The following is a 13,074-nucleotide window of genomic DNA, read 5'->3' on the forward strand; positions in this document are numbered from 1 at the left end:
GGGAAAGCTCCCTCTAAATTGTTCTACTTGTGGCCCAATGTATCTTCTCTTCTTGGCTGCCAAGTGAATTAGCTTCAATAGAATGGATGGAGGATTCTGTTAGTCCAGCTTAGGCTGGTAGTAAGGGCACCCTGCTATGTAGTAAATGCGGGCTTAAGCCTCCTCTGGCTGAAAAGGGTCTAGAATCTGGGTTTCCGACTCTCTGGGCAAGTGCCTATTCAGTTAAAAGGTAGGTGGATGGGTATACTTCCTCAAGTGTCAAACCATCCTCCTCCATGGACCTGTCATGTTCTCAGGTAGAATAAGACTGTGTCCAATTGTAAGTGGTCACAACAAATCCCTTCTGAATGGACTCAAAAGAACAAGTCTAATTGCTCAGGTAGGAGCAAGATCTTAGCTACCAAAAAGTGGAGTTGGATTTGGGCCCATAAGTCTAACTTCAACTGCTTATACTAAAGTTCAGGTAGATGGTACGGCATGGTAACAGCTTACAGACCAACTTGTTTGGACAGCCATCAGCTTTTGGAGACAACAACCTACTTCATCAGATGCTATAAATGGACTACAGATTTAAAAGGAGGCTACACTAGCTACAGACTCTGGCACTCCATCTGAGACCAGAAGCACTGAAGAACTCAAGCTGCAGTTAATCCTCTACCACCTAATACATCCCGGGTTTGGTATAGAAAGTCAGGGACCATATGCAAACTGAACAGGTACAGCTGGTAAAACCCACACTCTTAGAGTACAAAGTGCAGGTACACAGACTAGAATGCACATATATATGAATAGTTGAAGAAAAACCAAATATGTTATTAGCAGGTGTCTTCCTACAACGCTGGTTAATAAGGGCATGAGAGAGAAAACAGCCCTGACCTTAGTGCTGAACTTGAACCTTGATATATTACAGCTAAGGATCAACTTTCTCATGCTTTAGCCTGCTTTGACCTGGTCAGTCCTGAAATAAAAGAAACATTTGCTTACCATGACAGGCCCACAGTAGGAGGAGAAATCCTCGCCTGCTCACAACACACCAAGGATCTTCTTTATGTAATAGTAAAAGCTGAAAAACAAAATGACAAAGCATATGTAAGACAACTTCATTTTCTTTTCTTTAGGCAAACACATTGTTTTAAATCCATGCTAATTTCCAATGATCAAGGATCTAGCTACGAGAAAACCCCAAGTAAATAGCACAATTGTGAACAGATGAAGATAGTGCACACTAACTTGCCTCCAGGCACAGAAGCTCCATTATGAAATGCGTCTGGTTCCTGCAATTCATTCTGAATAATCAGGTTGGAGTGGACTGCTGAGAGAGTGCTAGTTTGATTGTAGCAATTAAACCAGCCTGTTTGTATCACTTAAATTAAAACATATCAGCTTTCAAGCCCACCCTGAAAGCTCCCCTGAGTCATCTAAAAGGCAGATTCATAGATTATAACGCCAGAAACCCCCCCCACTATATTTAGTTTGACTTTGTGTAAAACACAGACCATAAGATTTCCCTGTAAGAGTTGTTGTTTATACTACAACATACTTTTTAAAAAATATCTAATCTTAATTTTATATTCTAATGGTTAGTTACCCTTGCTGTTAAAATGAGCTCCTACTTCCTGGTTTCGGTCCGAAGCTTCCAGCCACTGAATTTTGTTATACCTATGTCTGTTAGACTGAAGAATCCTTGATTACCAAATTTCTGTTCCTTTATACCTATGTACTGTGATCCAGTCATGCTTTAAAACTTTTTTTTCGATAAGCCAGAGTAAGCCAGACTTGATTCTCAAATCATTCTCGTGGTCCTTCTCTGAACCCTCTTCCAATTTACCAGTTTCCATATTGAATTATGGACATCAGAACTAGACACAGTATACTAACAGATTGTCTTGTAAAATAAAAAGGATATTAGATTCCTCATTGCCTGTAATCATGATCATTCTCCACTGCTTCAAATCCTGCTTCTCCATGGCCAGCAACAGGGGGTTTCTGAGCTGGGAGCTACTCATCATGAGGAAAATGAGATGGGGACAGAGTTTGAAAAGGAAAAAGAAGGAGTATGAATACTGAGAGAGGTTGGACCTGAAGATAGCAGCTGGGGGAAATGGAGGTTTGAGCTGGAGATGCTGGTTATGAAAAGGGATCTAACCTGGTTTTATTTACCATTCCACCACTTACTTAAGGTATTTATGCCACTATTATACATATAAAAGTACGTAGTTTGTTTAATCTAAATTATATGATCCATATAATCCAAATATCCTCAGACTAGACACCAAATTTGATCCACTACAGAATCATTCATTTTTATATCAATGAAACATTATAATTAAAATATTATGGATCTATGTGCTGGCTCAAAAATTATCAAAACCCCCCCCCAAAACAATGGAGGTCCATTGCTGACCAATTAATTAAATTAGTGAAAATGAAGAGTTACTCTTTAAGCAGCGTTGTACAACATGTGGAAGGAAAAAACTTATTACAGGTGTGGTGGGCTCGTTGCTTTTGTCTGGCAAGTCTGGCTTGGAGAATGACACTTGGGATTGGTGGAACATTTCCAATAATCAGGTAACAGCTGGGAGCGGCCGGGGGGATGCAAGGCGCCCCGGACCCGATTGAAGACTGTGCTTTATAGGTCCGGCAGACATCAGGGCAGAGCCCCCAGTGTAAATAAAATGCAGGTGCAGCAAGTGATGGCGAGGAGAGAGGAGCTCCGCAGAAGACTATATGGACCCTGCCTGAGCCTCGACAAGTGTGGATTGCTGCATGGAGAGTCAGCCCTGGGAGCAGCTTGAGGCTGCTCAGGCCCCACATGGTGTGGATCGGTGCATGGAGAGCCAGCCCTGGGAGCAGCTTGAGGCTGTTCAGGCCCCACGTGGTGCGCAGGTCGGCGTATGGAAAGCCGGCCCTGGGAGCAGCTCAAGGCTGCTGCAGTTAGCCCCAGCTCTAGGCTGCATAACCAGAGCCCTGCAGTGTGGCTCAGCATTAAACTAAAAGAGCCCCAGTGCCCAAAGCAGGGCCCAGGAAGGGGAAAGACCCCTGGCGTGAGGCTGGGGAACTGGAGCCAGTGAAGGGTCGGCTCCCGTAGGAGCTCCCTGGGTGCCCAGTGCGGGGCCCAGGGCCCAGAGGAAAGAACCCTCAACTCGAGGCCAACGGTTTCAGGAGGCCCGAGATGGTGTGGGGACCCAGAGGCCAGATCAACTATAAAACAGCCCCCAGAGGAAGGACCGTGAGTTACTGGGAACCTGGGTACCACAGGGGAGGCGAGGGATCCTGGGGGGGAGTGGGCCTAGGGGGAGAAGAACAATGTGGATCAACTAGTTAGTAAATTAAATAAGTCACTTTGCAATGCATCATTCTTCAAGACTCTCTCTATGCCTTGTAGTATAAGTGTGATTTAACAAGTAAATTCCCAAGCTGTTTGCTATCTTGGATGCTGCTAGAAAAAGAGGTTTAGCTTAGCTAATCCTTATGGCTTGTTTAATTAGTTAACTAGGTTTAGAATCTATCACCCAAATTTGCAGTACAGAAAGCTGCAGTAAGAGAAATCTAGAGTTGCCAGTTGCTACTGGGTGTCATTTTCTTATTTTATATTACATAATACACGCCCCTTATTTTGGAACTTCATGGCCGCAGACTATAATGGTGATGCCATAAATTGATTCCCTATTTTACTTCAGTGTAACTCAGCTTTCCCAAGGGAACCCCCCATCCTATACTTGTTTTCTCAAAAAAGAGAAGTGCCAGTGAGTTCAATGGGGCTTACTCCAAAATTGACTGCACTCTAAGTGCAGTCAGTCTAAGCTTTTTTGGTCATTTGGAAGCATCCTTGCTGAAAAAGAAATGTAAATGATTAACTGAATAATCCAGTGAAAAGAACTGAGAAGAATAACAATTCAAAAATCATGTTTGTTTCAGGATCCCATTTACGCATAAGAGACTTTGACTGTCTATCTGCAACAACTCTAGAGTCATCCTTGGTACTTTTAGCAGCAGTGCTCCCACTAAATGTATTTCAGACAACAAAGTATCAGTAGCAGGCAAAAGACTTCAAACATCCAGTAAAACCATCACCATGGATGGGTTTGTAGTAAGGACCAGCAAATATCAGCAAGACATCATAAATGAAGATTGCATGGTTCATTTATGTCACAAATTCTCCTTTTTGCATTGTTAACAATAAACACTTCATTGACATGGCTGAGGCCTTACAACCAGGCTACACTCCACCTGGTAGAGCAGACATTGGTGGAAGGTTGCTATATACAGTGTATGAGAAGGAACTTGAACAGTGTGCAAGAAATACAGAGGGGAAATTTGCCAGTTTAAGCCTTGATGGGTGAAGCAACGTACACAATGATCCAGTAATATGTGCCAATGTGATAACAGAAGATGGGGTTGCATATCTTTCAGAAACAACAGATACTTTGGGAAATGCCCACACTGCAGAATATTTAAAAGAAGTGGCAGTGGAAGCTGTAATAAACTGTGAACAAAAATTCAACTGTCACATGCACAGTTTTGTCACAGACAATGCTGCAAACATGGCAAAAATGAGAAGGTACTTAAAAGAAAAAACAGAAGGATCCTCCTTAACAACATATGGCTGCAATGCCCATTTAATGCATATTTTAGCCAAAGACTTAAGTACTTCCCAAGAAATAAAAGAAAATGTTGCTGAAGTCGCAAAATCCTTCCATAACGACCATTTTGCTTCAGCTTCACTGAAGTGAGCAGAAGGATGTAAATTAATTCTCCCTTAAGATGCTCGATGGAATTCTGTGATTGATTGTTTTGAACAATTTATTAAGAACTGGCCTACGCTCATAAAAAATTGTGACAAAAACAGTGATAAAATAGATGGAAGTATTTCATCCAAAGTATCTAACATTGGATTAAAGAGGAATGTAGAGGATATGCTCAGTATACTGAAGCCTATATTCATAGCCTTAAACAAACTTCAGAGAGATTATTGCTGCATTGGTGATGCTGTCGAAATTTGGAAGGCACTTCAAGAGACACTGAAGAAAGAAATACCTAACCAGAAAGTTAAACTGCAGGCAATAAAGAACCAAATGGATTGAGGACTAACTCTACCTCATTTTCTGGCAAACAGTCTCAACCCCAGATATAAAGGTAAATGCCTAACTTCTCAAGATGATATTGCTGCCATGGCATGGGCATCTTAAAATCATTCCTCAGTTATGCCAGCCATAATATATTTCAGGGCTGGAGGGGAACCATTTAAACAGTACATGTTTACTGATGATGTTTTGAACAAAGTACTTCCCCTGTATTGGTGGAAATCATTAGCCAGGCACCTTGAAACAGAGTTCCTTCAGTTGTTAAGCCAACTTTTCACAGCAGTAGCAGCAGAGAGAATATAGTTTCATTGCTTGGTGTTATTCACTCAAAGCTAGGAAAATAGACTGGGAGTTGAAAAAGCAGGAAAACTCATATTTCTGTTTCAGTCTATGAATAAAAATGACAGTGGGAGTGGGAAAGACGAGATCTAGTTGTCTAAGTTTTAAGGACAGCGTATGTTTAGTGTTGTGATGACTTGTCTGTTAGAGTTAATAAAATTTGAAAATTAAAAAAAAAAGAGTTTAAGGACAGATGTTGTAAAATGCTGTATTGAGTTGTAAATTAACACGTTTAAGTGATCAGATTTTGCGCCATTGTTTAAGAAATATGTGAAGAAGCATCAGTGGGAAACTTGATTTAAATCAATTATTTAAAATCAGGGTTTTCTCTTGGTGGTTTAAATCATGAGTTAAATCAATGATTTAAATCACCTTGATTTAAATCAATCCACCCTGTTGTGCTGTCCCCATCTGAGTCTGGCAGGTACACAGCCTTGGGGCCATGTGTTGTCGCAGCTGCAAAGCAGGTCACAGCAAGGCAGCAGCCCCCACTGCCAGACTGCTGCAGTGGATAAAGGGTGCAGGGAACACTCAGGGCTGCTTCAGCAGTTGTCACAAGGCGCAGTGTCCCCACATACCAATTGGCTGGGCCCCAAAAGCTCCTGAGAGCGAGTAGCCTTGAGCTATGTGACAGGGCAGCTTTTTGTACCCAGGGTGCCAGGACAGGGCAGCTTTTTATACTGCTGGGGACAGCACAGGTGCTGGTCCCAGGCTCTAGCTCCCCCCGGCTGCACATCCGGGAGGAACTGGGCAGGGTTATTTTGCCTCAAGTGGCACAAATTGCACCACACCGAAGTACATGTCTGGGCACGTACGCCAAGGCAAAAAACCCAGACTCAAATCTGCACCACTTCTATTTGAACTGTGCTTGCATGTGTGGACATGCCGTAAGGGGTTATCCTGTTATTCCCCAGACCGTGGCTACAACCTGTTTCCAAAACAGTTTGATTCTAGGACACATATACCATATGTGGTAAAAACCTACTAACTGACTACACTCCTTCCAACATTTGCCTGTTCTTACACTGGATGATTTCAAAATCCATATAGGATTTAAAAAAAAAAAAAAATTATTTTAGTGAAGGATTTGTGAGGACCATTATTCCAGATGGTCTCCAATCTTCAGCACTAATTTCCAATCCAGTGTCAGTATCCCATTTTGTCATAAATAATATTTTTCTTCCCCATAGCTATTGAAAATTGCTATATATAGCAGAGACAACAGGACTGTATGGTTCATAGGTGTGATCAATATTCTCTCAAAGGGATATCAAGTTTTCAGTTCATTTCAGTGCTTTTATTTCTGTTAACTTTAACCAAAGTAAAATATTTGGCCTTTCTGTAAATTATCCATTCACACACTTACTAGAGCAAGATAATTATAAAAAGGCATGACTTCAGCTTTTGCTCAGCTACTATGGGTTCATCCTAAGTACTTATCATGATAAAATATGCCCTCCAACTAAATATCTGGACATATTTCCATAATTACAACCAGCATTAACTATAAATCTTTCAGTAGCCTCAAAGCAGAAAACCCAGCTGATATGCAAATGGACTTAAAAAGTAAATAACTTTGCATACACTTGAATACATTTGAGTGTGAGCAGCAAAGAAAATTAGGAGAGAAAGGATAAGAAACAGATAAAAAACACAAGCATTTAAATTTTTCTTCCCCCTTGTTCCCTTCCCAGCACTGTTTCATTTATTTGCTACTAAAACAAAGTTTGAGACATCCCCACAGTTTTATCGTTAGACAGAAGTTAGTTGCACTAAGAAATTGTAGGATGGAAGCCAAATGTTTGGATAACAAGAGTGGCTGAAGTATTTGGACATGAGGCACTCAAGAGGCTGTTTAGGTTTGATACCCAGGGAGATGTTGAGACATTTAATATCACGGAAAGAATAAATATCCTTTTCTTCCACTGTGAGTGAAGGGAACACAGTCATTTTGAGGTAAGATCATACTTCTTGTTTCTTATTCCTGCAACTGCTGACAGCAACTAACTGCTCCAATGACCCTTTTCCCCAAAATCTTTCACTGCATCTTAATACAGTTGAATGGTTCTATTAAGCTGTTCAGTAATGGAGTGGTTAACAATACTGACATTTATATTGCCTTGTTCAGACTCTACTGTTAACAGAGACTTAGGGAGACAGCACTTGCTTTGCATTTGGAAGATTTTCTTCACAAAAAAGGAAAGAAGGAGCTAGAAATCTTTTTGGTGGTTTTGTACACTAAGAACATTTACTAACAGAGCTTTGTCAAACCAGGAACATAAATAAAATCACAGCTCTGCCAACGGAAGGAGGCTTCAAGCAGAGCTTCTGTCATTTGGAGCAGTACGTGCAACTCCAGCGGCAGAAAATCTCCCACTACCATAACACACTTGTCAGAGAGACAGCAGCCGGCATAGTAAAGAAATAGCCCGTGTAAAACACTCTGGACCAGAATTCTTTTATAAACTCAACAACTATAAAAATACAAGGTTGTAACCAACATGTTAGGATGCTAGCCTTATTTTTTCTCTTTTATTCTGTGAGCAGGCTAGTTATTTATAGTTTGGGAAACCTGTAGCAATGGATACATCATCTCAAAAACAGTGATAAAATTATTAACTTACCAAGTAATAATAGATAACAGAAGATTCTTCTTTGTCCCGACAAGTTTCAGAGGTTGATCTTCTGGTTCTTCACACTGAATGCTGAAAATTATAAGATTATATTTTAGAAGGCAAACCTTCTAAGAATAAAAACATCCAACCAAAACAAGCATTTCCTTTTTAAAAATTATTTCTTTTTTTAAACAAACTGAGTTGCCAAGCAAATCTCAGCTTAAAAAAGGAAAGGTCAACAGTCACTAATTACTGCATGAGAAATCATAACTTTTCAGACAGATATACCTAACTCGGTCATACAACAGTTAGATTGAGAGACGCACACAGGTCCTGGTCAGACTACTTCACCATTAGCAGCTATTCAGAAGTGCAGCCTTTAAGTTAACTCAACTCTTGTTTAACCCCCATGGTTACAGGGAGTGATAAAAGAAATTAGTTAACACTAGCTATGGGAAAGCTCCTGTATGTTTTCTTGTACAAAACTTTACAAATGAAGTTTCATTTTCAAATGAATTTGAATTTTTACTAAAAAAAAAGAATTAAAAAATAAACCAAAAAACCCAACAAATCATTAATAAAAAACATAGGCCCCGATACATGTTACATATATTATGCACTGGTTAAATCGCACGATACATTTAGACTAGCCACATATGCAAATCATCACATGATAAAAATGACTATCCAGCTATAAAGAGAGCCAACCACCTATAAAGATGGTGTTTGAAAATATGTAAACTCTATATAGGCTCCTTGCAGACATAAAAAAATCCCCAAGAAAACAAAACCACATTTTACCAGAAGCAGCAGCACATTACTGATACCTGGCTCTGCAGCATCTGTAGATTTTGGGCGCTTCAGCTGGGCCAATTTAGCTAAAGCTGATTCAATCTGCTTTTAGAAAAAAAGCACCAAAAGACCCACTAAATCACCCAATCTATACAGATGTTGGGTGAGCCGGGTCCAAATAACACATTGCCTCTTCTGAGAATGTGCTGGGCTAGGCATGGAAGTGCACAAAGTTTAAAGTGCTATTTCCGGGGAGGGGGGGTGTTAAGGTCTGCAAACAGCCACAGAAACCTGAGAGAACAATACACCAAAAGATCAATATTAATCTAGCCCATTAGTGACCAACTCATCCAGTCTGGCAGTGACTCAATCCTCTGGATCTGTTCTGCAAGCCTCCCCAAGGGTCCAGACATTTGGCAGCAGGACAAGTGGTGGCAGTGTTAATTGCCACAGCTCTGGGAGTCTTGGCAATTAACACTGGCACCACCCCCCTCACCAGCAAATTTCTGGCCCCTGGGAAGCCCCATGGGCCAGATGATCTGGGATCCTGGTTTTCTCTGTTTAAAAATAAAAAATTCTCTAATAAAAAAGTAGAAGATCCTGTTGTGTGGCACTGAGCAGCACTGATATGCTGGTGCTCTGCTTCTGCCAGTGCTGTTGCCCCTCACTCCCAATCCACAGCACCCGCAGCCCTGCCAGTGCAACCCATCTACCTCACCCCACTTGCTCCCTCCCAGCAGCAGCTCCCACCAGCACCAGGCCACAGGTCCAGCTGCAGCTGTCCCTCCTCCTTCTTTGTGGCTCTGAACAGTGCCGGCCCCTGCTGAAGTTTCCTGCGCCTGTGCCCAGGCCCCAGCAGTCCACAATGCGCTGCCTGGGAAGCCCTTGACTGGGGCTCAGGGACTGGGTTGGGCCTGCCTCTGGCTGGGCAAGCTGCTTCCCTTGCAGGAGGAAAAGTGAGTCTGAGCCGCCCTGGCTGACTCAGATTCTCAGGCCCCACCCCTGCCTCCTCCAGACAGGACTTTGGGTTTCCCACCCTTCTGTAAATACTTCTTGCAGGATGGAACTGCCAGCCTGCAGAGAACTGTTTGCAAAAGGGGAAACCTATGTTTTCCTACTTCAAAGGTGAATACTTCATGTTTTTCTCCTTTAAAGAAAGAAATCTGTGATTTTCTCCTTTAAAGGGGGAAAATCTGCAGAAAACCTGGATCCCTGTAGATGACAGCTCCATGGGCCGACCAGATCTTGGTCATCTCTGAAATACCTTGTTGCCTTGTCTCCAGTACTAGACAGTACAAAATGCTATAAAGATGCAAAAAAACTGAACCCCAAATAGACAATCATGTTCATATAATGTTTCTTAGTAAACCTCCAAATTTTTAATTACCTAAATTTGTTCAAGCCAAGATTTCTTAAAAATATTTTGTTCCAAGTATGCAAAATCCAGCATTTACTTAAGATGAAAAAGCTGATCTGCCTCATTCTTTTGCCATGACTTCACTTAGGATTCATATAGCCATGTTTCCTTGCACTTGAACGATTGCTTAACAACTGAAGCTGCATAAAACTCCAAGTCCTATGCTAAAATAAATGCCAGAACTCCTGCCTGATACCAGCCATTTATAAAAATCATAGAAGTAACCAAAATAATGGAATTAGACTCCTGTGATCCCATGGATCCACATGAAAGTATCCCATTGACATGCAGAAAGCCATGCCATTCTACCACTGGTAACAGTTCACCAGTATGATATCAGTAATGACATCTTTTATATTCATATTCTAATTAAACACTTCTTATTTCCTCATGCATGGGCTGTCTAAATTGGTTTGTGACTTATCAAAGGAAAGAATACATTCAATACACAGAACAGGAATATCCCATTTTAGAACCAAGCCATTGGGCAGGGAGAGCTGAAAAACAAAGATGTACAGAAATATAAACATAGAAGCATAAACTCTCATAGCAAAAGGAGTACTATTTTAAAACATTTTAGATTCATTTTTAAGGAGAACACTGACTTTCCCTCATTTCCAGGTACAATAAAAAATGTGGGCCCCATGGATACGTTTCATAAGAAAAAATAAATGTGCTGCTACAATCCATAGGCTAAAATGGCCATATATATTTTTTTTTAAATGGCTAGTAGTAGTACCTGACTAGCTACAAAAGAGCAAAACTGTATTTTCTGGCATTTCATACAAGAACTACAGGCCAAGTTTCAAATCCAGAAATGTTATGACAGTTAGCAATGACAGATGAAAGAAAAAATGATATTGTTTCATTTCCAGGGACCAGATTGAGCTTGCTGCACAATCAAGTTTTACAGTTGCGCTATCATACAAAGCTTGTTTTGAAGAGAAAATTAAGTATGCTTATCAAAGGAGTTATGATAGCAGAACAAGAACAGAAAGATAACTTTCTACAGAGCTATTTTTCTGACCATGGCCATGACTTTAATAAGGTAAAACACAACTTTAGAATAGTGGAAAGTTGATTTATTTTCTGAGTTTTTAGGTTATGCTCTAAAGCCCACTAAAATCAACAGCCTTTCTATTGAATTCAAAAAGAAGTTTTGTTTGAGACTCTTGGTCTTTAGGTCTTCTGTAGTAAATAATAAAAACGGGAGAGGGTTTTCTGATATAAATGCTATTAACTACAATATTGACTCAAATAGAAGATGAGGGTTTTTTCCAGCATGGGAAAAAGCTCTTTATCTTATGTTTCAAACATGTACCAGAAACTGTCCTCCACCCCATTAGATACATTGGTCATCCCTGATATAGTTTGTGATGCTGTGGCTGGCAGTGCTAACCAAACTCTGGCGTGAATCCACTGATGCATCTCAAGCAAAACCAGGAAAGTCATCCTCCAGCTTTACTCGGTCCTGGTGAGACCGCAACTGGAGTACTGCGTCCAGTATTGCCCCACCACTTCAGGAAGGACATGGAGAAGCTTGAGTGAGTCCAGAGGAGAGCTACCCATATGATCCAAGGCCTGGAGGGAAGGCCATATGAGGAGAGGCTGAGGGATTTGCGACTGTTCAGTCTGACAAGAGAAGGCTCCGGGGGGACTTCGTGGCAGCCTACAATTACATAAGAAGGGTACATCAGGACCTGGGAGAACAGCTGGTTGCCAGAGCTCCCCCAGGGGATAACAGGGTCTAATGGCCATAAACTCTAGGAAAGCCAATTTAGACTGGATATAAGAAAAAAGTTCTTTACGATGCGACCGTCCAGGGTCTGGAACAAACTACCCCCAGAGGTGGTGCAAGCACCTACTCTGGACTCCTGAAAAAAAAAAATTAGGTCGATATATTTCTTGCTGGGGTCACTTGATCCCAGCTGACTTCCTGCTTATGGGGGGGTGGGGTTGGACCCGATGATCTCTCAAGGTCCCTTCCAGCCCCTAATGTCTATGAAATTATCTACAGGTTTCCCCTCACCAAACACTGGGGTTAGGTTCCTGAAAGTTTCCATGGTTGGCAAAACCATGACTGGCAAGACAAAAGGCTTATGGGAAAAATGGGAGGTAGTGGCCTGATGCGCGGCCATGGAAAACCGTGGCTACTCAAAACTGTATAATGTGGTGGCCAAAATGGTATATAGAATATTAAGTGTGGATATTCAAAACCTTGGTTGGCAAGGGAAACCTGTACTATTAAACTCCTGCTAGACACAGCATGTGCTAAGTATGAACCTGATTAAATGCAGCCCATGCTAAGCATGCCCATGAAACACTTGGTCCATATGGAGCAAACATGCTGATAGGAGCAGGAAGGCTGCAGTGAGAAGTAGAGGGACAGAGGGCAAGGGGGTAATGTGACCTTCCCCCCTCCCTGCTACTATTTTCCCTGTTGTGGCAGTGGGAAGGGCACAAATTCAAGACAATCCTCCAATAATTAGGTTCTACACCTGGAAAATTTTAACAAACTAGCAAACTGCCATCATGAAATGACAGGGGGCGGAGAGTAGGCAGGGACAGAGTGCCACCACCCACCGCCCTGCAGTGACTCTGCTCTGCATCCGGCCCTGTGGGTCCCCCCCGCATCTGGCCCTGTGGGCCCCATGCCCTGCTGCTCCCAGTGCAGCCCAATTAGTCTCCCGTCCCCCCACACCTCTCCACTCTGCACCACCGCTGACTCCCAGAAACAGTGGGCAGGGGAGAGGATCTTGCATGCAGCAGCAGTCACCAACACCCAATGGCACACAACATGCCCCACTCCCTACCTCCCCTCCCCCTG

General features: G+C 42.0%; 1 protein-coding gene across 5 annotated transcripts in view; it reads right to left on the reverse strand.

Annotated features, from left to right (window-relative positions):
- MTMR3 (myotubularin related protein 3) overlaps positions 1 to 13,074 on the reverse strand; it is a 188,146-nt gene that overhangs the window by 108,662 nt on the left and 66,410 nt on the right. For all 5 annotated transcript variants that reach the window (XM_019539286.1, XM_019539285.1, XM_019539284.1 and 2 more), the window contains exons 2-3: positions 8,048 to 8,128; positions 985 to 1,063 (exon numbers count right to left, since the gene is read on the reverse strand). In XM_019539286.1, coding sequence (XP_019394831.1) covers positions 985 to 987 — 3 coding nt within the window. In that variant the 5' untranslated portion in view covers positions 988 to 1,063; positions 8,048 to 8,128. The remainder of the gene's footprint in view (positions 1 to 984; positions 1,064 to 8,047; positions 8,129 to 13,074) is intronic.

This window comes from Crocodylus porosus, unplaced genomic scaffold (genome assembly GCF_001723895.1).
Source record: "Crocodylus porosus isolate Cpor-Errol unplaced genomic scaffold, CroPor_comp1, whole genome shotgun sequence".
Classification (NCBI taxonomy): domain Eukaryota; kingdom Metazoa; phylum Chordata; order Crocodylia; family Crocodylidae; genus Crocodylus; species Crocodylus porosus.